General features: G+C 51.6%; 1 protein-coding gene across 1 annotated transcript; it reads left to right on the forward strand.

Annotated features, from left to right (window-relative positions):
* Positions 1–24,512: 24,512 nt before the first annotated feature.
* LOC122153532 (olfactory receptor 14J1-like) lies at positions 24,513–25,001 on the forward strand (the record flags this gene model as incomplete). Its single annotated transcript, XM_042793838.1, has 1 exon — positions 24,513–25,001. A coding segment is annotated over one exon (489 nt), but the record flags the coding sequence as incomplete, so codon positions are not given.
* Positions 25,002–25,995: the final 994 nt, after the last annotated feature.

The raw sequence follows: 25,995 nt of genomic DNA on the forward strand, positions 1-25,995 counted from the left end.
TATCTTTTACCTGTGTTGAGGAAGTTATTGAAGGCTCAGAGCTCTTCTCAGGGCAGTGTTTTGTGGGGATGTGCAATGCCAAGGGCAGGATTATGGTTGTATACCTGCCAGGCTCTTGGGTGGAGACAAGGGGGCCATGAGGCCCCAGTGCTGTAAGGATTAGGTGTCTCCTGGTAGGCCTTGGTGACACAGCCAACAGCCAGAGCCAACAGGAGGAAGAGCTCAGCTCTTCTGGGGGCTTTCAACCTTGTCAGCTCCCTTGGCCATCTCCACCACAGGCTCTCCTATGGTGGCCTACGCCTGCACTTGTTTTCTTGAAGTCTGGGGACATCCACCATGCTTACCAGCCTTGCTCTCACTTGACCATCTTCCTACCCTTACTGATATCTCTCCATCCTCACGGGCTGTTGGTTGGAATGCAAAGCTTTGGCTAATCCAGACTCTTTCTGGGTGGCCTATTGTACTGCACTTGGAGAGACTCTTGATGTAACTCAACATAACACAAAATCCTCACGTCCAGTCTCAACTTCCAAAGCTTCACTTTGTGCCATTCTTCCTTTCTCATGTTGTTTCTCAATTTTGGGAAAAACCTCCACCATCTCTGAAACCACACTTCATCCAGTCTCAGGATAGTCTGGGTGGCCATGCTCATCCTGGTGCAGACCTGTATGCAGGTGGCCTTGTTTGTGGCCAGCATGCACTGCTATCTTGTATGGTGTCCTCGTAGTGCCCAGGCTCTTCTCCTCAGGGTCCCTGCTCAGCTACTCAGGTACAAGCCTGCCCTGAGAAATGAGGAGATTATTCTTCCTCCTAATGCAGGACTGGACACTTCTCCTTGTAAACTTCAAGAGGTTTCTGTTGGCCAGAATCCCAGAGTTTCTCAGGTTTCCCTGGGCTGAAGCTCCATTTGGTCAGCTGTTAGTGCCTCTGTGCAGATAGCTCACCTTGATGGTGGTGGTGTCTCTCATGTAATAACAGCCTGAGGAGTTGCAGTTGTATAGAGATTGAAACAATAAGGATCTCTCCAGAAGCTGGTTTTAGGTTCTCCAGCTGTCTGGGACCTGGATCCCCCCAGTTCCTCCACGCACAGACAAGCACGTGCACACGCAAATGTCTCTCTCCAGCACAACATCACAGAACCGCTGAGCCTGAAATGCAGTCAGCTTCCACCTCCTCTGTCCTTCTTCTTCATGCTTGGTTTCTGTTAGGAGCTCCTTTTTCATCCATGCCATCCTCCTGACACCTTTTCTTGACTTCCAGCATGTCTGTGTGGACTGTTCTGGAGTGCAAAGAGGAGATCATTAACCATCAAACAGTTCTCTGCGCCCTTTCCTCTTCAGAGCTGTATCCCATGGGATTCTTCCAAGCAGGTCCTTCAGCAGGTCAAAGCCTGCTCTCCTGACGTCCTGCCCCTTGCTTTCTTCCCTTCTCTCAGCATCCTACGCTCCACTTTCTCACCCTTGATTGTTACAGCCCTGAGAAGCTCTTCCTTGTTTGCAAGTATCAAGTCCTGCTGCAGGGCACCTCACCTCACTGGCTCCTCAGTCACCCTTGTCAGGAAGATGTCACCAGTGAGATCCAAAATCCTCCTGGGTGGCTTGCACTTCTTTAGCAGAGGCAGTTGGGACAGTTTCAGTCTGCCATGAGGTCCAGGGCCTGCAGACATGAAGCTCCTTCCAATTGTCTGAAGAAGGCCTCATCTACCTGATCAAGAGGTCTGGAGCAGAAATCCACCCATCCTCCCACAATGCTGCCCATGTTGTTCTGCCCTCTGATCCTGGCCTATCAGCTCTCATCTAACTCACTGTTAGTCCCCAGGAAGAGCTCCATGCATTCCTGCTGCTCTCTCACACCAAGGGCAACCTCCCTCCAGATCCAGACCTGTGGCCTTATCAGTACCTGACTGCAAGACCCCACATTTTCTCCAGGTGCTGCTTTGGGCCACTTTCTCCCTTGAGCAACCAACTCACAGATCCTCTGGGCTCACCAGGGTCTAGTCCAGACATAGGGTCTCAAAATACCTGGCTCCCAGGACTCTCCTACTTGCTGGTTAAGCTGGTTTGTTGTACACTAGTGGTTCCACCCACTGACATACCCACCAACATGACACATGCACACAGCCTGATCTCTCCAGTTGCTGGCCCTGAAGGTGCCTGAGCCCCTTTGACTCGTGCTTCCCACTCCAGGGATGGGCCCTTGGACCTCTATCTGTACCAAGAGCAGACATCTCCTCACCCCAGAAAGTTGTGGTGGATGGAATTTCATAAGAAGACAGGACAGACTGGAGTCATCAGTTCCATGGTACGCCTAAACCAGTATACTGACCAGCCACATGTGACCAGCTCCTTTCATCTCCATTTCCCCCTGTTTTCCGATGCTTCTTTCTCCCCAAACCACCTTGGTCCTTCCCTTTCCCTGCCTTTGGTTCTTTCCTAGGCATGCCACAGCAAGCCTGGCACAATCCCCAGTGCTCTCTCTGGCATCCCATAAAGACTCTCAGACCCCCAGAGGCAGAAACCCCCACCCTCAGTCGGCAAGGTCACCCTGGGAGGCTCCTCCGATTGACCCACTTGTTAAATGTCACACCCAGATATTTTGGACCTCTCTGTGAACAAGTATTTTTCACTTTGGGTTTTAAATTGTTTCTCTGAAAACAGGGTGATTCTGGTCCTAAGAAATGGAAATTATTTTCGTTTGTGGAATTGTTGGAGATTAGGTCAGATAAACATGTCCATGTGGGGTATATGTGAAAAGGAGCACAGTTTGTCTGACCATGACCCAGTCCTGATGACATCAACTCCACGAGGCATTTACTGGCACTGATGACACATGATAAGGACCGTAACACGCATCTACCCTGATCACCTGGTAAGTCCTCTTCCATCCCGTCCACCTCCGTTTCTGTTATCCCTTCCTCAAAGGCTGTGTCACGTACACAAGACCTAATGAAAAAGATTTTAAAGAGTCGGAAGTGCAAGCCAGGCCGACAATAACCATTTTTCAGTGGTTAAAACACACTCAATATGTCAAGCAGCAGTCATACCCTGAGATTAAAGACACCCTGGAGTATTTGAGGGCACATCATAGGAAGGATGACCAGGCACCTGTATTTGGTTTACATGGCAAGGTTTTTTGTTAGCAGCAGGGAGAGGGGCATGCAGGGGTGACTTCTGTGAGAAGATGCCAGAAGCTGCCCCATCCTGTCAGATGTGGGGTGCATGGGGTGAGCTGAGTCCTGCTTGAGCCCAAGGGCTTCCAGCTCTGGATGAGATGCCCACATTGCCTCAACCAAATTCCTGCCCTGCACAGGGGAAACAAATTCCTTCTTTATCCCTCCCTATGCATCCTTTTTTTGGTTTCGGACAGGAAAATTCCATTTTCCAGACAGACGCATTGACAGCTTTATCAGGCCAGACCATGTTGGAATCAGTCTCTCTCCACTGTTGGGAGAGGTACATTGGTGATTACTTCAGCTGACTTCAGAGAACATTCCCCAGGGGTAGCCCCGCTGCCTTTCGGGAGCTGTCAGCCCTCGAGCACCAGGGATCTTCGAGGGACAGCAGCGGGGTAGAGAAAGTGGTGCCTTGGGCTGGGCCGGGCTCCAGGGCAGGAGGAGCTGATGGCAAGCGGGAAGCACTGGAGAGAGACAGCTCTGCCCGGGAGCAGCATCTCTGCGGAGCACGGCAGGGCTGAGGGCACTGCCCACGGGTGACAAGGGGAGAGGAGAGAAGTGAGAGGGATGTAAGACAGTGTGGAGTGGGAGGATGCTGAGAGTTCACTGGGGGACAAATCATCACAGCTCCTAACACGGTAAGTCTCTGGCTGCAGGTGGGTACTGGTAGAGTCTCTGGGAGGGTCCTTCTAGAGCTGGCACATGCCAGGGCTGATGCTCTCTGGAGCAGTGATTATCTGCCGAACGGTCGGGGGGACGGGGCATGTCATCTCCCTTTTCCTGGGCACGGCTGCAGGAGCGTGAAGCTGGGTGTGCAGCCAGGGGCACCCCGGGCTGTCCTTCATCACAATCACCCCTGGTAGGGCAGGGTCATTGTGCTGTTGGGGGTGAGGCGTGGGTCAGGGCTGCCCACAGCTCCTGCTGACAGCCTGGACAGCTCTGGAGGGGAATCTTGTAAGACAGAAAAAAAGGGAGGCTTCAGCTGCAAGGGAAGGAGCCTGTGCTTTCAGTTTGCTACTCTGGGTTGGCTGGGTGAGCAGTGAGAAGCTGGAATGACTCTCACTGGTTTGGAGAAGGTACTGACAATGCAGATCTGTTTCACTGAGAGGTGAATGAGTCTGGGAGCATCAGAGCAATCCCCCACGGCTTACAGATCACCAGCATCACCAGCAGCAGGCGGCAGGTTTTCTCTGCCATTCCTACCTGAATTAAGAAGCACAGAGAAGGTCCTGGTCAGTGCCCTGCCCCAAGAGGTGTCTGCAGGGCAGAGCTGAGCATGCAGCATCTGGGATGGGGTCTGTGAGTGCAGGAGATGGGAACTGAGAAACCAGGCTGCCAGCAGGCACAGCTCCAGGCAGCAGAGACGTGAGCAGGGAGTGACATTTTTATCAGAAATCCTGTTTCAGGGGATCTACCAGCACCTCCGGCCATGCCCTGCAGCACAGGTCCCTTCCCCTGATGTTGGAAAATGGGTGAAGAAAAAACAGTTGTTTAGGGTAACATAAGAACTTAAGCAATCAGTTGAACACCTGCAACACATTGTCTGCTGCACAGAGGTCCTTCAGCTAGGCAAGCGTGATAAACATCTCGTGGGGAATGCCTAAATGGAGAGGCTCTGTGTGTAAATTGGGAAACTCCTAATGAGAAGCCCTTGTCCTTGGAGATTAAGGTGCTCTGAAAAAGAATGAACTAGCTGAATCTAGTTTGGAGATAAGAAGTGCAGACATAAACCAATGAAGTCCAATTCTAATATGTAGGAAAAGTTCAAGAAGGGCTCCTCTCCAAACACCACCACAGACTGCTAGAGACCACCAATGACCCCCATGGAAGCCCCTCGGGGACCTAAACTGCATGCCTAATAGCTATGTATATATGATAATGAGTTTTAGGAAATGTGATGAATAGGTATGTAACAGAGGGATATAAGCTTTGGTACTGTAATGTACGGTGGACATGTCAGGTGGAATGATTCCCTCATGTCCCCAGCCACATAAAGTAATGCCTGCTCGTTAATGCTAAACCCAGCATGAAGGAGTTTTCATTCCCGATTTCTGTGACACTGACATCTCTCCCCTTCTCTCTCCCACCCAGCAGAGCCTCTGCCCTCACAGCCATGGAGTCCAGGCCACCAGCAGCCTCCTCGCCCCCCTGAGCGCCAAGAAGAGGTGAAGGGCATCTCTCCTGCCCCGTGCCCGTGCAGCAGGGCTGAGGGTGACTGCCCTGCGGTGTCACCGGCTGGGAGGTGGCGGGCAGAGCTGGGACAGGGGAAGGCTGTCCCGAGTGCCTGGCTGTCTCTCTGCTGGCCTCTCCCAGCTGGGCCATTCCAGCACGTCTGCTCGTCTCTCCTCACGCCTGTGCCGCTCCTGTTGTGGCTGTCAGGCACTCTGGGGGTGGGATGTTCAGCTGAAGGGTGAGTGCGGAGCTCGTGGGTCCTCCCACGCAGACGTGTCCGTGGGAACCCGGTGTCCCAGCTCTCCTCGAGCTGTGGGGCTCTGGGCCGTGCAGCCCTTGCGGGTGGGGACTGAGCTGACTTCAGGAGATGCCACCATGAGGACACTTGGTGACTCCTCGGGGTGTCCTTCCAAGCTGGGAGCCGCCCTGCAGATGGCAAATCTCTCCTGCATCATTTGTGTGTAAAACCCCTTGGAGAAGCCCTGAGATGCTACAAGCAGGATTATGTTAATTTGTTGGAAAAATGGACTCTGTGGCCTTGGCAAGGAGTGGGGTGCTGAGACCTTGTGAAGGTGCCTGGTGGCAGGGTGAAATACTTAGTGATCTGCAGTGGATCCCTCTGCTCTCAGCAGGGTCTGATTTCTTCTCCAGGTACCCCAGGAGTGCAATCCCCCTCCATTTCAAGGGGCAGACACAGGGCAGCCGGGAACAAGACAAAGGGACAGACCAGCTCGCCTGCCCCTGTGCTAAGCCACAGCAAACCCTTTTGCCTCCCAGGACTGGTGGCTGCTCAGCCTGAGCACAGCAGAGATGCTCAGCATTTCTGCCTTCAGAGAAGACTCCCTAAAGGAGATGGGGCTGGGGTGGGGGTGGTGGGGTGGTAGGGTAGAGCTTTCTGAAAGAAAAAACAGAAACAAAAGCCTGAACTCCTTGATGCAGTCAAATTTGCTTGGGATTGGGGGTGGAGATGCTGTCAAGCCCTTTGACGTCGAGAGGGAAGTCACCTGAGAAAATCTATCAGACCTGGTCCCTACGTACCCCCTGCTCCCAGGCAGAGCCTGGCCTAGAGCATGTCCAATACATCTGGGAGCCCACAGGCCCTGCTCTTCACAGCAACCCCAGCCAGCACAAACCAGAGCAACAGCCAGGGACATGCAGAAAGGTCCTGCCAAGCAGGAGAAAGGGAGGGGATCTGAGGTGGAGTCACGAATGTGTGAGAGATGTCTTTGGTTTTACCCAGAGAAGTCTGTCCTCACTTGTCACTGTCTTTTCCCTCTGGTACAGGCCCCTGGGTTCATATGGAGACCATGTCCAACAGCAGCTCCATCACCCAGTTCCTGCTCCTGGCATTTGCAGACAGACGGGAGCTGCAGCTCCTGCACTTCTGGCTCTTCCTGATTCAGTCAGTTTCCTCTCAGCAGCAATAAAATGTTTTTTTTTTTTTTTTCTTCAGAACTGTTTCAAATTCATCTCTGAATCCTACCGTACATTGATCATTTTATTTGTCTAAATCTTTTTTTTCTAGAAATATCTGCAGTCACAATTCTTCCTCAGAAACATGAACCAGCCTCTCTGACCCAGAGCCATTTATACATGTGTCTGGTAGGACAGTACAGATGGCCTCCCATGCCACATAACCATAATAAAAGGGGATTTTCTTAGTACTGATTCTGGAGGTTGGTTTCTTCTTCCAAAGCTGAGGTCAGGAACAGGCTGAAGGAATTGCCCCTCTGAGCGTGCTGCTGTGCTGGGGTTCTCCAGGGGTTCAGGGCAGGAGGGCATGGGGGGATGTGTTAGGGAATAGGCCTGTGCTGCCCCTTCACGTGGGGGTTCCCAGTGCAATGGCAATGATGGCTGATCCATGGGGATCTCCCTGGGACCATCTCCCCGTGGCTTTCAGCCACCACTGCCCTGCAGAGCAGCACCGCCAGCTCAGGGCCGTGCCTGAGGTGACATCCCGCGACAAGAGCAGACCTATTTCTGGAGGCACCAGTTTGGGCAGCTTTGCTCTCGCTGGCACAGCAGGAGCTGCCTGGGGAGCCCCCAGTGCAGGAGTCTTGTGCTGGGGAGAGGGACGGGCACAGAGGGGCTGCCAGCACTGGGCAATCAGGATCTCTTGGAGAGAAGAGCAGCAGAGAGAGGGAGACGCTGGCCTGTGTCTGCTCATGGCATGGCTGGCCCCAGCCCTGGGGCTGATGGGGAGGCTGAGAGCCCTCTGTGCCCCAGGAGCTGCTGTGACCTTCCGAGGGGCTGGGGCTGTGGGGTGAGTGCCCAGAGCTCTGCAGCACCCCCAGCCTATCTCGCTGGTCATTTCCAGCACTGGCTGCTCACCCAGGTTTATGGGTGAGCGTTGCTGCTAAACCATCTCCATCCTCCTGCTGGTCTCAGTGCCTGTATGGGGGCACCAGCCAGCCCTGCCTGGCCTCTTTTCTGGCCCAGACCCTCCAGACCCCAGAGAAGGGCTGTCTGTGTATGCCCACATGGGACACAGCTGGGGCTGGTAAAGTGTTGGATACTGGGGGAGCCTGCAAATAGTATATTATGAGATTATGTCTTGCTGGGGCTATGGGGAGGGACAATGAAATGATTGCTCTCACTGGCATCATAATGGGGGGAACTTACCCTGATAGCAGATAGGCTGGGGGTGTACAAGAAGCTGGGAGGGGACACAACTGGGACACCTGACCTCAGCTGACCAAAGGGACAGTCCATATTGTATGTCATTGTGCTCAGCAATAAAAAACTACAGGGAAGCAGGAAGGGGAGATGTTTGTAGTGACAGAGCTTGTCTTCCCCAATAACCACTGTGTATGATGAAGCCCTGCTTTCCTGGAGATGCCTGAACACCTGCATGCCCGTGAGAAGTAGTGAATGAATTTCTTTATTGTGCTTGTCACTTGTACACAGCTTTGTTTTATTTATTAAACTGTCTTTACCTCAACCCATGAATTTTCTCACTTTCACCCTTCCAATTTTCTCCCCCGTCTCACTGGGGAGGAGTGAGTGAGTGGCTGTGTGAGCCTAAGCAGTCTACTGTGATTAATCCACAACATCTCAGCCTCTCTAGATCTCCCTGGATGGCAACTCTGCCCTCCAGTGTACTGACCCTTACTTCCACAATTCAGTGGCATCTTCAGTCTTAGTGAGAGTGCACTCTTTCAGTTCTTCCATGTCCTTGGTAAAGATGTTTGCCAGGACAGATCCCAGGGTGAACACTTGCAGTACTCCATGTGTTACTGATCTGCCTGCAGAGAAAAATTCATTCACCATGAACTTCTGAACCCCACCATCAAACCAGCCATCCAGATGTAATGTCCTTACTTGGGCATTTCGCCATGTCCAAAGCGTGGTGGTGAACGGAGTTCAATCCAGCAGGCAGCTGGCCACAAGTGCTGTTCCCCAGGGATCAGTACTGGGGCCAGTTCTCATTAATATCTTTATCAGTGATCTGGATGAGGGGATCAAGTCCACCATCAGTAAGTTTGCAGGCAACACCAAGTGTGTGCTGGAGTGTTGATGTGCTGCAATCTAGGAAGGCTCTACAGAGGGGTCTGGACAGGCTGGAGTGATGGGCAAAGGCCAATTGTATGAGGTTCAAGAAAGCTCAGTTTTGGGGCGAGCACTTTGGGCACAAAAACCTGATGCAAATCTACAGGCTGGGGAAGAGTGGCTGGAAAGCTGCCCAGCAGAAAAGAACCTGGGTGTGTTGGTCAACAGCTGGTTGCAAATGAGCCAAGAGAGTGCCCAGGTGGTCAAGAAAGGCAATAGCACCCTGTCTTGTATCAGAAATGCTGTGGCCAGCAGGATTAGGGCAGTGATCATCCCTCTGTACTGGGCACTGTGAGGCTGCACCTTGAATAGCGGGATCAGTTTTGGGCCCCTCATTACAACAAAGACATTGAGTGGTGCAGCGTGTCTGAAGAAGTGTAATGAAGCTGGTGAAGGGTCTAGAGCACAAGTTTTATCAGGAGCAACTGTGAGAACTGGGGTGTTTAGAGTAGAGAAATGGAAGCTCAGGAGCGTCCTTATCGGTCTGTACAACTACCTGAAAGGAGGTTGCAGTGAGGTCTGGGCCAGTTTCTTTTCCCATGTAACAAGTGAAAGGACAGGAGGAAATGGCCTCAAGTTGCACCAGGGGAGGTTTAGATTGAATATGAGGAAACATTTCTTTACTGCAAGGGTTATAAAGCATTGGAAAAGGCTGCCCATGAAAGTAGTTGTGTCACCATTGTTGGAGGTACTTAAAAGACATATAGATGTGGCACATAGGGACCACATTTAGTAGTGGGCTTGGTAGTGTTAGTTTAATGGCTGGATTTGATGACCTTAAGAATATGTTCCGACGTAAATGATTCTATGATTCTGTGACTGACAGGGAAGATGTGGAGTGAGGCATGGCCTGTTTAATGTGGCTCACATATATGGAGCTCCTTTACAGGACAGGCAACACTTTAAATTCATGCTTGTCATAAAATCACAGAATCACAGAATGGTTTGGATTGGAAGGGACCTTTGCAGATCATCTAGTTCCAACCTCCCTGCTTTGATGATTAACTTCTATTAGTTCTTTTTCTCTTTTTTTTTTTTTTTTCTGATTCTTCATGTTTTTAAGACTTGTCAAAGAAAAACAGCAAGTACACCAAAAGAGATATTGAGTGAATTGCCAGTAAGAGCCAGTTGAGCTACCCCCATGCCTGTGTGTTCCTGGCAAGGAGTCTGTCCTGAGAAGGGGATCCAGCCTCTGCCACTCTCTGGAGAGGGAAATCAGCAGTGCCCATGCCTCCTGGGGACACAAAAGGAGACTTTTACAAGAGTTACCTTCATGTCAACTGCTTTGGAAGGGCTACTTGAAGATGGCTTACATTGTAAATACTGATTGAATTGACATTGCCCAGCATGTCTACGAAGCAAGCAGAGTGTTTCATTACACTAATTTACACTTAATTAATTCACTTTGCTTTGTTTCTTTGTTTCTTTCAGGTACTGCTACCCTTAGGGAAATCATACTAACATCTGAAGGATTCTTGACAGAAGCCTCACTGTGTTTACATCTCAAGGAATGAGATGCCAGAGGCCAAGGGAAGGACAGGTTGGACACTCATCAGGGATTTAGCAAACCAAAGCGTGCTCCCCTCTCCACAGTACCATACCCCCGTTATCGAGAGATGTGAGAAACTCTGCAAACTAGATCTGGACTTACAGTTGTGTAACTTATGCCTAGTTGAAAAAGGTGTTTTCATGCAAGATCACGTTTTGAGATTTCATTTGAGACCAAACCATTTAAATTCACACTACCTCCATCTTCATTCTGATGCTGTGTGATGTGTGACAGAGCTGTTCTGCATCTCCAGGCAGGATGGGGAAAAATTTGATGCCTGAACTGGAAATTGACCCCTTGCCAGCAATGTGAATGCAGCAGGCTGGAGCCAAGAGGCCCAAGAAACCAAATATCCCTAGGACCAGCTAATGAAACATCCCGTAGGCTGTTGGACTTCCTTTCTGTTGATAGAGAATTTGTAAATCCAGATGATACGGCTTCATCTATTTTTTGTTTCTCTTTGAAACTTGTCTCTCAGCACTGAGGTACTTAGCATGTATTGTTACTTTAAATGCCTGGTTTTGAAAAACTAGCCCAGCGTGTGGAGATTTTTAGTGTCTAATTCAAGGAGGTGATGGGGGTTATACTCTGGCTATCTCTTATCGGGTTCTGTCAGGAGTTTTGCTGAATCCTGAGATTTCCTTCCCTGAGTCTCCTTTCTAGAGAAGCCTCACCTGGAGTTCAAAGTACTCAGGGCTGTCAGGAAAGGCAGGCCTTGCCACAACAGATTCCAGCCTTTCCAGCAGTTCAGAAGTTGCAGCCTGATTTGAGAACTAGTTTAGCAATGCTCCCTGCAGTGCCTGGGGAGATGAGCTGTGCCTGGGTCACTGAAGGGATTGTTGGTGCTATAAACTGCAGGAGACAGTACAAAGCACGGGGAATTTTTTTTGTTCTTTTTTGCTGGTGCATTACTTATTGATCTTTGGGGAGAAAAGGTCAAGGGCAGAGCAGGGCATTAGGTCTGGGTCATGGATTGCAGAGAGATCACGGAAGGGAAGATGTGGTGGGGTAGAGGCAGCGAGTGAGGCCCCAGGTCTTTGTTCCCAGGCACCGTCAGCACAGAGGCCAACCCTTCATGCTGAGCATTGCAGGTGGGTGCTGGATGTCCCGAGTCAGGGAACTGCTGATTTTGCTGTGGGTGTTTGAGCAGTGAAAGTGTGTGAGTGAGAGCTGAGTCTCAGCCCTGTCTTGTGCTGCACATGTCCCCAGCCCAGCTCCCTCCTTCCCCAGATACCTGAGACCCAGTAACTTCCAGCAGAGATGCTGGGGAGGGGCTGGTGGTGCTGAGTTCCAGCTGGGCTGGGCTCTGTTGGAGCCAGCCCAGGAACTCACCCAACTCAGCTGGGGTTTGGGTAAAGTCAGAGCAGGGTCTTTGGGGCCAGATGGCCTGTACCCTTCTCCTCCCACAGGAGGAGTTTCTCCTTTTGACTCCTTCCCTCACCGTTCCACAAGCTCAGACCCTCAGCTTTCTGACATGGACTCTCACTCATCCAGTGGGGAGGGCTGGAGGCTTTACTCATCTTTGTCAGCTCTGCCAAAGCTGTTTGTCTTCCTCTCTTCCAGAAGCAAAACATTCCCTGCTGGGAGGTGGGTTGACAAGGCTGAGAGCACCATGTATTTCAAGGAGCACAGCTGGTGAGGCTGCTTCTCAAGCAGGCACTTTCCCTGGCTGTGCCCTGTTGTCATTTGAGCCTACTCAGCAGCTAAACACCACACAGCCGCTCACCCACCCTCCCCCCACTTGGGAATGGGGAGGGAATCGGAGGGGCAAAGGGTGACTCACGGGTTGAGATAAAAACAGTTTAATAATAGTAACAGAATAATATGCTGTCAGCAGTATCAGCAGGTGATGTACCGTACAGCTGCTCACCACCCGCCAACTGACCAACACCAGCCTGCTCCCAGCTGGTGAGCCCAAACACAAAGGCCCCACAGCCACACTCCCAGAAGTAGCAGCCCCCCCACCCTCTCCTGCCTTTATATAGTGAGCACAATGTCACATGACATGGAATATCAGCCAATCCGGGCCCAGCCCTCCAGCTGTGCTCCCCCCGCCCCCGCACACAAGTGAGGGCACTGGGACCTGGGGAGCCCCTGGGGTCTCTTTGCTGCAGCACTCCTCCAGCTACTGAAACCAACAGGAACTCTAGTCCAGCCTGAACCAGGACAGTATCCACCCCTTATTCCATATCATTTACGTTACGCTCACATTCCATATTTCTAATACATTATTGTTATTTCCTATCCTCTTCCTTGGTCAAAGACATATGCACACAGATGTCATTCTCTCAGTCCATGGGCCATCATTGCAGGATGTATCATGAGTTGACTTGGTCCATAGCTTCAGGTTCCATCTGTCATAACAGCCCCTTCAGGCAGGAGGAGGGATGCTCAGTCAGTAGGGCAGAGGTGTCCTTGGACCTGGCAGGAGGATGGCATGCAGTCTCTGTTGCAGTTGGAGCTGGTGGCTGATGCATCTGATGGTGTCTGTATTCACAGTCTGCGGCAGTCGCTGGGCATCAGTTGTTGAAACCAGTACTAACTTCATCCAAGTTCATGTTTGCCATAACAAAGCATTGGTAGGGTGGTGTGGTGACGAATCTAATACAGTTTACTGCCTATTTTCACCTAACATTAAATCCCCTTGAGGTACACATCGGACTTCCCCGTCCTTCTGCATTACCCACCAAGTGCACCCAGGTCCTTGGGCAAAGGAAATCCCACGTATGGGCTTACCTTTACCTGAAGGAGGTATAACCCAGACGGTCTTCCCCAGCATGTTTTTAGGGTGCACTACCGGGACTCTGTCTCCATCTACAGTATGTAGAATGTTTGACTGGGCAGGGCCAGCCTGGTTGGCAGATCCTCTAGTATTGACTAACCAGGTGGCCTTTGCTAAATGTCTGTCCCAATGCTTAAAAGTCCCACCTCCCATTGCTCTCAGCATGGTCTTTAGTAACCCATTATACCGCTCAATTTTCCCGGAGGTGGTGCGTGATAGGGAATGTGATATATCCACTCAATGCCATGTTCTTTTGCCCAGGTGTTTATAAGATTATTTCGAAAATGAGTGCCATTATCTGACTCAATTCTATCTGGGGTGCCATGCCGCCACAGGACTTGTTTTTCAAGGCCCAGAATAGTGTTCCGAGCAGTGGCATGGGGCACAGCATATGTTTCCAGCCATCCGGTAGTTGCTTCTACCATTGTGAGCACATAACGCTTACCATGCCGAGTTTGTGGAAGTGTGATGTAATCAATCTGCCAGGCCACCCCATATCTATACTTTAACCATCTCCCTCCATACCAAAGAGGTTTTAACCTCTTGGCCTTCCTGATTGCAGCACATGTCTCACATTCATGGATAACCTGTGATATAATGTCCATAGTTAAGTCCACCTCTCGGTCACGAGCCCATCTATATGTTGATGTCTCTTCCTTGATGGCCCGAGGAGTCATGGGCACAGCGAGCCATAAACTTTTTGCCCTTATGCTGCCAGTCCAGATCTACTTGGGCCACTTTAATCTTTGCAGCTTGGTCCACCTGGTGGTTGTTTTGATGTTCTTCCATTGCTCAATTTTTGGATGAGCATCTACGTGGCGTACTTTCACAACCAAGTTCTCTATTCGAACAGCAATATCTTGCCACAGATCAGCAGCCCAGATGGGTTTGCCTCTACGCTGCCAGCCACTCTGTTTCCACTGCTGCAGCCACCCCCACAGAGCATTTGCCACCATCCATGGGTCAGTGTAGAGGTAAAGGACTGGCCATTTTTCTCGCTCGGCGATACTTAAGGCCAGCTGGATGGCTTTCACCTCTGCAAATTGACTGGATTCACCCTCTCCTTCAACAGCTTCTGCGACCCGACGTGTGCGGCTCCACACAGCAGCCTTCCACTTCCCATGTTTCCCTACAATGCGACAGGACCCATCGGTAAACAAGGCATAGCGCTTCTCATTATCTGGTAGCTCATTATATGGTGGTGCCTCTTCAGCTCGGGTCACCTCTTCCTCTGGTGACACTCCAAAGTCTTTGTTCTCTGGCCAGTTTGTGATTACTTCTAGTATTCCTGGGTGGCTGGGGCTTCCTATTCGAGCCCGCTGTGTGATGAGCGTGACCCACTTACTCCACGTAGCATCAGTTGCATGATGTGTTGAGGGGACCCTCCCTTTGAACATCCAACCCAGTACCGGCAGTTGGGGTGCCAAGAGGAGCTGTGCTTCTGTACCAATCACTTCTGAAGCAGCTCGGACCCCTTCGTATGCTGCCAGTATCTCTTTTTCAGTTGGAGTATAATGGTCTTCAGATCCTCTATATCCTCGACTCCAGAATCCCAGGGGTCGACCCCGGGTCTCCCCTGGTGCCCTCTGCCAAAGACTCCAGGTAGGGCCATTCTCCCCAGCTGCAGTGTAGAGCACATTTTTAACATCATGTCCTTCCCGAACTGGCCCAAGGGCTACAGCATGAACAATTTCTTGTTTAATTTGTTCAAAAGCTTGCTTTTGCTCAGGGCCCCATAAAACGTCATTTTTCTTCCGGGTCACTTGATAAAGATGGCTTACAATTTGATGGTAATTTGGAATATGCATTCTCCACAAGCCTATCACACCTAAGAAAGCTTGTACTTCCTTTCTGCTGGTTGGTGGAGACATAGCCTTTATTTTATTAATCACATCCATTGGAATCTGACAACGTCCATCTTGCCATTTGATTCCTAAAAACTGATTCTCCTGTGTAGGGCCCTTGACTTTACCCCATTTTATGGCGAAGCCAGCTCTCAAAAGAATTTGCACCACTTTTCTCCCTTCTCAAAAACTTCTTCTGCTGTATTTCCCCATACAATGATGTCATCGATGTATTGTAGGTGTTCCGGAGCTTCACCCTGTTCCAGGTGGAAGAGGAAGCATGCAAACAGTTGAGGTGGTTTCGGGACAGCTTGTTTTCACAGCTGCCAGATGGGCCAACAAGGGCAACGCAAACCTGGAGGTGACAGTTGCAAGCAAGGAAGAGCTGGTCAGGGTGTGAAGACTGGCTGTTGGGACAGTGATAGTAGAGTCTGAGCGCCTAAGGGCAGTGAGGAAGAATAGAAGACTGCAGATGCTGATCCTCAGCAGAGCAGATTTGGCAGTTTCTGAGGATGCCGTGATCAGCAGCACTGATGGGCAACAAAGCCAAGTATACGTGATCTTCAAGGACAGCATCCTCCAAGCACAGCAATCTTCTGTGTCAAAACTGACTTGAAACTTCAAAGGGAATTCACGGGCAACAAGATAAGATTTTACTACTTTAGGAACAGTCCAAGAAGAAATACAGATAGTGTGTCGTCACACCTGCATCTAGTATGAGTCAGTGGCGATTGATCTGAGATACTTCATGTCCTCTTTGCCCATATTTCACCATCAGGTTCTCCTAAACCATAGTGCCTCAAGGCAGGACTCTAGACTGAAATAGCCAATGGTGGAGAGGAAAAAATCAGGTCTACTTGAGCAAACTCAAATGATACCAGTGAAAAAGAACAAGATGTGTCAATCTCTATATAGTGGGAGAGAAAGTGTCATCAGCTTGCTGATTCTTCTCCATGTCCTATCCAGAAATGTATGAGAATGTACATAACAGTGTCAACGTTCTAAAAATGAAATCCCCTTATACACGGATTACACCAAGGTCTTTTCTGTAAATGTTTCAATCTTTGCCTAACATCTTCATTCCAGAGTTGACGCAGTTACTCACAAATTGGTGGCCACCACCTCCAAGATACATGGGGGTAGCTGAAGCCCTGACATGGGACTGGGAAATGTGACCCTGAGCTGATGGGAGACTTTCTGGAGGGGGAGCTGGTGGACAGGCAGGGTGAGCCAAAGCATTTCAGTCGAGACAACTCATTTCTCTCCCTTGAGTAGAAGAGGAAGCCTGGACAATTGCACCCAGGCTGTCGCGTGTTGGACGAGAAAGAGAAATGAGTGGATCTAGATATTGCATGGCATACTTGAAGATGCATCTGTAACCCGGATACACTAATATGAGTGCAGATTTGGCTATTCAAAAGAGGGAATTAATTTCTTCTGTCTCTTGAGGAGAGTGACTTGAGGGTGTGAGTGACCGTGAGTGATTACAGACAGATTCGGGGGCAGGGGGTACACTGGGGGTTATTGGGATCTCTGCTTGACAGGAAATGTGATTTCATTTGGTATAAGGCCATCTCTGCTGTGGAAAGTGGACTTCAGACGAGGGAAGTTGGGCTTCATATACAGCAGAAATGTGTTTTATGTTTTATTGAACCCTGCTTTCATTTGGTTTTGGTTTTTGGCAGTTAATAAATATCCTTCTGTGTCTACATGCAGCTTGATTCCCAAATACGGCAGTGAGAGTTGGTCACAATGTCCTGAAACGTGCAGTTACAGCCTGTCGTGGAGAAATCTCAGATGTGAACAAAGGTGCTGTAAGTCCCATGGGGCTGCTGAGAGAAATGTGGGGGTTGGAAGTAGGGACAAACATTGTCCAGAGAGTGTCTGACATACAGGGTCTTGACTTCCCTCCATATTCAGACACTATGAGGAAATTCTCAGGATCAATAGCAATTGGAGTTGGCTGATGTATTTTAATATATAAGCAGAAAAAATAAGACTAGTGGAAAAAGAAGAGATTGTTTCTTACTGACATTTAGTACAGAAAGATTTTAACTGTGACTACACTCCTGAAACCTCTCAGGTTCATGACATAATAACTGAGGAATTCAGTTATGCACGGAGACCTGGCTTGTTAGGGCATTTTTAATGTTAATGAGCCCTCTGGTGTCAACTTGCTGAACTGCAGATCCTGGAAAGGGATTGAACTGGCCTCTAGAGAAGTCGGAGTCAGCAGGAACCCTCCAAGTTCCTGAGGGTGTCAGTGATCGCCACCGAGGGCCATCACTGGAGAGCCCATGGAGGGAATGAGGAGACAAGGTTCCTGTCCTTGGGGGTGGTGAAGAAGGAAGGCAGAGGCACTGCTGCCAGGCTGAAAATCAAATGTTCAGGTGACTGTGAAAGCCCGTGATGTGTTTCCTCACGCAGGATGATCAAGCCCTGACGCCCATAGCCTGGGAATGGGGATCCTTCCCCTCAGGGGATGCTGCAGAATCTTCACACAGACACCTCACATCTTCTTCATGTCTTTCACACACACACTGTCACACATAACCCCACTCCCTTGGACCAGGAGGTTTGTGCATCCTCCAGGCTCCTGGATGTTTCCTGAGGCCCATCCAAGTGTGGGGAGTGAAGGAAGGAAAGAGAAGTGTCTCAGCCTCCCCATCAGCCCCAGGGCTGAGGGCCAGCCATGGCATGAGGAGACGGAGGCCAGTGTCTCCCTGTGTCCCTTGCTGCGGTCTCCCAGGCATCCTTATTGTCCCCTGCCAGCAAGCCGCTCTGTGCCAGCCCCTCTCCCAGGAAAAGACTCCTGGCCCAGGGGCTCCTCAAACTTCTCCACTTGCCCCAGCAATAGAGCATTTTGCCCTGAGCTGGTGCATTCAGAAATAGATTTCTCCTGAAAGGAACTGATGATAAAGAACTTGCAAAAAGACATCTAGAAATTGAAGGAGGAACTTCGCAAAGTAAGGGAGCAGTCTTAATCACAAATGAGGATGATCTTATGGTCCACAGACACAGACTCTGGTTACATATTAAATAACTGCAGTTAGGTATTGGCCAGGTGCAAGATTTAGAAAGAGGACTAAAGATTTTAGAAAATGAGCTAGAGAAGTTTGGAACAGAAGCTCAATTTCTAGCAGAGAAACATACAGTCACAAGCTTAAGTCACAATAAATTCACAGCCAAAACACACCACGTCCCAGGCTGGTTCTGTCCAGCTGTGGGGCAGGGGACAGGGAAAGGCCAGGAAAGGGGCTGGGTTTGGCTGTTGAACGTGGGCTGCACCAGAGATGAAGAGTCAAGGGAGTGGATGGGGAGAGATGAGCAAAGGCAACATCAATTGTGATGTTGATTGTGAGGCCACGACTGTTACAGGAACCTGATTGACCAGCAGCTGGCCCCAGCAATTTGGGGCCAACACGTGCATCACAAAACCACTCATCCCATCAGAGACAAGCTAGGAACAGAGAGGCAGGGGAGAGACAGACCAAGGGCAGATGGCAGGAATGGTGATGATGATGAGGTGGCTTCCACTGCAGCAGCCTGACTGGCCCTCAGGAGACATGCTGGCCAGCAGGCATTCTGAGGTCATCCAGTGCATCTGAGAAGCCACCCAACAGAAATGACCTCCTTGAGGGGGGAAGGGCTGAGGCAGGTGGAAGAGGCCCACCTGCATTCTGATTCTGGGGGCACCTCTGTTCTTGTGACCTGAGCAGCCATGGCAGACAGGAGGGCACGCAGGGCTCATGGCCACCCTGCTCAGGACGAGCCCTGAGACTGCTGGAAAATCTTTTCCTTATCTCCAGGGTGAACATCCCCTGTTCCACCCAACCCTCCTCTTTCACCCTCTTAACATGCTCCGTGGTGGAGAACCCCATTCTGTGCTTTTCAAGACCTCCTCATAGGTGTGGAGAGGCTGCAGGGAGGTGCCCCTCAGCCTTCCCTTCTCCAGGCTGCACAAGCCCAGCTCCCTCAGCCTCTCCTCACAGGCAAAGTGTTCCAGCCCCGGCCTGTCTTGGGGGCCATTCACTGAACCCCCTCCAGCTTGCCAACATCCTTCCTGTACTGGGGATCTGCAATCCGGACGCAGTAACCCAGACAAGCCCCTCTCTTGATCTCCTGGCCGTCCTGCTGGCCACAAAGGCCTGGGTGCAGCTGGCCTCCCTTGCTGCCAGGGCACACGGCTGCCTCCTCTCCAACCCACCCAGACCTTTCCCACAGGGCTTCTCCCAGCCAGGCAGCTCCCAGCCTGTGCCATTGCCAGGGGGATGTCCTGCAGGGTCACACACGGGCACTTGGCCTTGCTGGGTTGCCTGAGGTTCCTGTCAATGTGTGCTCTCCTGCTCGTTGAGCCCTTTCCCTCAGCAGAGAGGCCTGGAGACCTTTTCAGTACAGAATTAAACAAAGATGGCATTGAGTGCCCCTTCCACCTGTCTCTGCTGTTATTAAATCACCCTCACCCTTCATCAGCAGCCCTGTATTTTCCTTCTTAACCTTGGTCTCTAATGTGTAATTGAAACTCTTCCTTTTACTCTTGACTTTTCCTTTCAACCACCAGCTCCAGGCAAGCGTTGCCTTCCTAAAAACAATGAGGTCTATACATATAAATTTGTCCTTTGTAAACTGTCCTTGCTGTCACCTCCCAGCAGCTGCTTCATGGTCCCTGTCAGAGCCAGACCTGTCCCTGCACTGACACAAACTCCCTGCCCCATAAATGCATTATTGTCAAGGAAAGACCCGTGGTGCAAGGCAAGGTGTCTAGGCCAATCCAAGCCATGGGCAGTGGAGGAAGGGAACAAGGGTGGGCTGTTGCTATGCTAGGCTAGTGTACTGCAACATCTGTACCTAAATAGATAGACAAAATGGATCCCTCCAAGAGTTGGACTTGAACCTTCCATTTATCCAGAACCTGGCCCTGGGATCCTCTCATTCCCCTGCTCCACCATGCACAAATGCTGGGCCCGTGCAAAGCTCATGAATTCCAACAAGGCCAGGTTCAAGGTCCTGGCCATGCATCGGGGCAATCCTAAGCACAGGTACAGGCTGGGCAAAGAGTGGATTGAGAGCAGCCCTGCAGAAAAAGACTTGGGGGTAGGAGTGGATGTAAAACTGACTATGAGCCAGCAACGTGAGCTCACAGCCCAGAAAGCCAACCGTGTCCTGGGCTGCATGAAGAGAAGAGTGGCCAGCAGGTTGAGAGAAGTTTTTCTCCCCCTCTCTGCTCTTATGAGACTCTACCTGCAGTGCTGTGTCCAGATGTGGGACCACCAGCATAAGAAGGACACGGACCTGCTTGAGCTGGGCCAGAGGAAGCCATGAAGATGATCAGGGGGCTGGAGCACCTTCCCTGTGAGGACAAGCTGAGAGAGCTAGGGGTGTTCAGCCTCAATAAGAGAAGGCTCCAGGGAGACCATCTTGATGTTTTCCAGTAATTAAAGGGATCCTGCAGGAAACGTGGCAGGAGACTCTTGATCAGGGATTGTAGGGAGAGGTCAAACGTTAAGGTTTAATACTAGAAGAGGTTAGATTGAGATCTAAGGAAGCTATTCTTTACTGTGAGGGTGATGAGACACTGGAACAGGTTGCCCAAATTGGTGATGGTTGTGTCCTCCCTCGAACTTCTCTAGGCAACCTGTTCCACTGTCTCCACAGTCTCATGGTAAAACATTTTTTCTCTAAATCAAATCTAAATCTAAAATCATTGTCCCTTTTCCTGCCAATACAGGCCCTGATAAAAACCCTCACTTGGTCTTTCTTGGCCTATGACCACTCTATTTTAATACAAACAACTTGGCAAGTGCCCAGACATCTCCCAAGATGGGGTTCGTATGCCTCAAGTGCATGAGCAGTATAGGGAGATTGAATGTCGTAGGAGAGTGGAGTGAAGACTTGGGACAGTCTAGGAGTAGACTGACAGTGCTTGAGGAGAGGTTTCAGAGATGTTGATTTCCTTCATAGTGGAAAACAGCATGAGAAAGAAATAATGCCACAAAGTGCAGCTGGGGAAGGCCAGAGTGGAGACAAGCAGCAAAGCAACGCATCACTCAGAAGGATTCTGGATCAGCCCAAGGCTTTGCGTTTCAAGAAGAGCCAGGGAGGATGGTGAGAGATCAGGAAAGGAAGGAAGAGGCTCAGGTGGGAACGAGGTGAGACAGCTGGGGGGATGAGGACAGCCTGCAGGGAAAGAGGCGCAGGGGGTGCAACCCCATAGGACAGCCTGTGGTGGAGATGACAGAGGGCTGTGGGAAAGCTGAAAGCCCCCAGTAATGTCAACCCCATCACGACTTTGGCTATGGCTGTTGTCTCTGCCACTGATGCCTGTGAGGAGGCACAGTCCCTTGCAGCACAGGGGCCTCATGGCCTCCTTGTGCATCCTCAGGAGCCTGGGAGGTGCACATCTCCATAGCCCCTACCCCAGGAAGAGCCCTGAGGAATGTGGGAGGGACAGGATCTCCCTTCCCAGGGGCTGGGGATCACGGCATGGCTATTTGTTTAATTGGCATGGGTACTGGCCCTTTGTCTTAATGCAACACATTCAGGTTTACTCAGCATCAGAGCCACCTTTCCCTTTTTGTTTCACTGCCTCCAGATTTCTGCTCTAACAGGAACCTGAGGAGGCTTTGTCAACAGTGTCCCTCAGTGGGAGCCATTAACACTCCAGGAAACTTTGGAGTTTGAATATAACTCTGACTTCTTCAGAGGTTTCTTCAGGTTCTTCTCAGTGCCTGAGGTTCATGGAGTTGGCACCAAACCCTCCTGAGGGGTCATTAAACTGCCTTAGGCTGTTGCTGTGGTGCTGAGCTGGGCCGGGCTCCTGGGCCGGAGGGAGCTCCTGGCAAGTGGGCAGCGCTGCAGAGAGACAGCTCTGCCCAGGAGCAGCTCCTCTGCAAAGCGCAGCAGGGCTGGGGGCACTGCCTGCAGGCACCCAGGGCAGAGCAGCGAGGCACACACAGCTTCAAGGCAGCCTGGGCTGGGAGGCTGCTGAGAGCTCCGAGGAGGAGAAAGCGTCAGGGCCCTGGCCACAGTAAGTCTGGGGGTGCAGGGCAATGCAGCTGCAGCTCGGGGAGGGATCTGGGGAAGGCGCAGAGCTGCCAAGAATCTGCCTCCTGCCTAAAGGAGGAGGAGGAGGATCTGCTCCGAGCAGGGCTTCCCTGGTGCCCCCTGCGAGGGCCAGGGCATGAGGGCTGCCTTCTGGCGGGGCCGGCTGCAGGGGTGTGCAGCCGGGTGTGCAGGCAGGGGTGCCCAGGGCTGTCCTTCCCAGCAGGGTCCCTGCACCCCAGGGGCTGTGTGCTGGGGCAGGGACTCTGCCGCCTGCCAGGGTCAGCACTCAGCCTGCCCGGGGAGCTCCCCACGGCGCTGTGGGGAGAAGCTGTGGGGGGAAGGAGAGACCCCCGCCAGGGCAGGCTCCTTCTGCTCTCCAGAGGCTGCTGCCTGGATCAGGGGTGCTCACAGCTCCAGATCTTCCCCAGCTCATTTCCCACTCAACTTTTCACAAGTACTTTCCTCTCTGGGATTTTCTTTTTGTGTCTGTGCTGTCTGGACTCTCTGCTTCTACTTTTCTGTGGCTTCCGTCTTTCTATCAGCTTTGCTGATGAGAGCAGGGGCTGAGATTCTTAAGCTGTAACAGTGAGGATTACCGGGAACCTCAGAATGTGCCTTCTCGCCCCACCAGCTAACAAAACACACCATCATCACCTTTCCATTTTCATCAGGGTTTGGGTGGGCTGTGCTTTAAGCCCTGCACACACAGAGAGGCTGCAGGGCAGAGCTGTGCTCACAGGGGCTGGGTTGGGGACTGTGAGCACTGGCAGGGAGGAAACATGGGCTCAAAGACAGAACTGCCAGCCTGGGCAGCTCAAGGCAGAGGAGATGTGGGCAGGGAGGGAGGGAAATGCTAAGGGAAACCCTGCTGCAGGGCAGACTCCTTCCCTGAGCAACACTCCTCTTGTCTCCTCTGCCACCCAGCACAGCCCTTAGCCCGTGGCTCCTGGCCGTAGTCACCTCCTGGCCCAGCAGCCCAGCAGAAGGGATGAAGTGCATCTCTGCTGCCAGGGGCCCAGTTCCCGCTGAGCAGGGCCTGAGGCGACTGTCCTGCATTGCTGCTGTCTGGGAGGGGCTGTGCAGAGCTGCCGAAGGGAAAGGCTTTCCTGAGAGCCCCTGTCCCTCTCCTTGCCTTGCTCAGATGCCCTTGGTGTTGTTGACAGGCTCTCTGGGAAGGGGGTTTCAGCTGCAGAGTCAGGCACAGAGCTTGGGAGCCCTCCTCTGCAGATGTGCCCCCAGCAATGAGGTGTCCCAGCTTTCCTCTAAGCCGTGAAGCTCTGGGCAACGCAGTCTGTGAGGCTGGGCCAGGAGCTGGCTCTCCCTTAAGAAGTTGCCATGGTTGGGACCCTTGGCTCTCTCCTTGGGGTGTCCATCGCAGCTGTCTGCTGCTTCCAGGGGACTCTGTGAGCCGTGGGTGACATTGGCTAAAGTGGGGTGCTGACACTTGGAAAAAGGGTGAGTCGTCTGGTGCTCTGCAGTGGATCCCTCTGCTCTCAGCACTGTCTTGCTGGTTTTCAGGGTAACACGGGAGTGTAATCACCCTCAGTCTTAGAAAGGTGCAAGTCCAGGGCAGATGGGAACAAGACAGGACAGACCTGCTGCTCTCACTCTGCACTAAGGCACAGCCAATCGTCTTGCCTCACAGGACTCACTCTGCTCTCCCTGAGTGCAGTAGAAAACCCTCTCAACCTGCCTTTTGTTCTCTCTGTTCCTTAGCACCGGCAGAACAGAGACTGACAAGCCCTTCAGGGTTAGGAGTAGGATTTTCTGACAAATCACTGAAAGATCTGACTCCTCAGTAGAAAGCAGGCAGAAACTGTTCACACCATGGCATGTATATCCAGCAGCAATCAGAGCTCCAGCCACAGAGCTGAAGAAAGTTCTCAGGAAAGGAAAACACAGTGATGTGTAGCAGCAGGGATGTTACTAGAGAAAGGAGATAGATTTTTCTCAGAGAAGTCTCTCCTGACTTGTCACTGTTTTTCCTCCTTGAACAGCCTTCCATGTTCAGAGGAAGCAAATGTCCAACAGCAGCTCCATCACTGAGTTCCTGCTCCTGGCATTTGCAGACAGACGGGAGCTGCAGCTCCTGCACTTCTGGCTCTTCCTGGGCATCTACCTGGCTGCCCTCCTGGGCAACGGCCTCATCATCACCGCCATCGCCTGCGACCACCACCTCCACACCCCCATGTACTTCTTCCTCCTCAACCTCTCCCTCTCGACCTGGGCTCCATCTCCACCACTCTCCCCAAAGCCATGGCCAATGCCCTCTGGGACACCAGGGACATCTCCTACTTGGGATGTGCTGCACAGGTATTTTTTTTCTTTTTCTTTGCTACAGCAGAGTTTTCTCTTCTCACCATCATGGCCTATGACCGGTATGTTGCCATCTGCCAACCCCTGCACTACGGGAACCTCCTGGGCAGCAGAGCTTGTGTCCACATGGCAGCAGCTGCCTGGGGCACTGCGTTGCTCTATTCTCTCCTGCACACTGCCAACACTTTTTCCCTACCCCTCTGCCAGGGGAATGCTGTGGACCAGTTCTTCTGTGAAGTCCCTCAGATCCTCAAGCTCTCCTGCTCTTACTCCTACCTCAGGGAAGTTGGGCTCCTTGTTGTTAGTGCCAGTTTAGTTTTTGGGTGTTTTGCTTTCATTCCTTTTTCCTATGTCCAGATCTTCCGTGTGGTGCTGAGGATCCCCTCTGAGCAGGGACAGCACAAAGCCTTTTCCACGTGTCTCCCTCACCTTGTCGTGGTCTCCCTGTTTATCAGCACTGCCATGTTTGCCCACTTGAAGCCCCCATCCATCTCCTCCCCATCTCTGGACCTGGTGGTGTCATTTCTGTACTCGGTGGTGCCCCCAGCAGTGAACCCCTCATCTACAGCATGAGGAACCAGGAGATCAAGGACGCACTGAAGAAGCTGATTCATTCAGTTGTCTCTCAGTAGGAATAAGCTGCCCATGTCTCTTCAAAAGTAATTTCTAATTTATCTCTGAATCTTTCTGTGCAGTAAGCATTTTATTTGTGACAATCTTATTTGTTCCAAAAAGTCTGCATCCACTCTTCTTCCTCAGAGACATGAGCCAGCCTCTGACCCAGAGCCCTTTGTGCGTGTATTTAATAGGACAGTACAGCTGGCCTCCATATATCCAAATATATCCATAATAAAAGAGGATTTTTTCAGTGTCAGTGTCTGGAGGTTGGTCTGTTCTTCCAAAGCTGAGGTCAGGAACAGGATGAAGGAATTGCCCCTCTGAGCATGCTGCTGTGCTGGGGTTCTCCAGGGGTTCAGGGCAGGAGGGCATGGGGGGATGTGTTAGGGAATAGGCCTGTGCTGCCCCTTCACGTGGGGGTGCCCAGTGCAATGGCAATGATGGCTGATCCATGGGGATCTCCCTGGGACCATCTCCCCGTGGCTTTCAGCCACCACTGCCCTGCAGAGCAGCACCGCCAGCTCAGGGCCGTGCCTGAGGTGACATCCCGCGACAAGAGCAGACCTATTTCTGGAGGCACAGTTTGGGCAGCTTTTCTCGCTGGCACAGCAGGAGCTGCCTGGGGAGCCCCCAGTGCAGGAGTCTTGTGCTGGGGAGAGGGACGGGCACAGAGGGGCTGCCAGCACTGGGCAATCTTGGAGAGAAGAGCAGCAGAGAGAGGGAGACGCTGGCCTGCGCTGCTCATGGCATGGCTGGCCCCAGCCCTGGGGCTGATGGGGAGGCTGAGAGCCCTCTGTGCCCCAGGAGCTGCTGTGACCTTCCGAGGGGCTGTGGCTGTGGGGTGAGTGCCCAGAGCTCTGCAGCACCCCCCAGCCTATCTCGCTGGTCATTTCCAGCACTGGCTGCTCACCCAGGTTTATGGGTGAGCGTTGCTGCTAAACCATCTCCA

This window comes from Tyto alba, unplaced genomic scaffold (genome assembly GCF_018691265.1).
Source record: "Tyto alba isolate M040663 unplaced genomic scaffold, T.alba_DEE_v4.0 Super-Scaffold_20, whole genome shotgun sequence".
In the NCBI taxonomy this organism is placed as follows: Eukaryota; Metazoa; Chordata; class Aves; order Strigiformes; family Tytonidae; genus Tyto; species Tyto alba.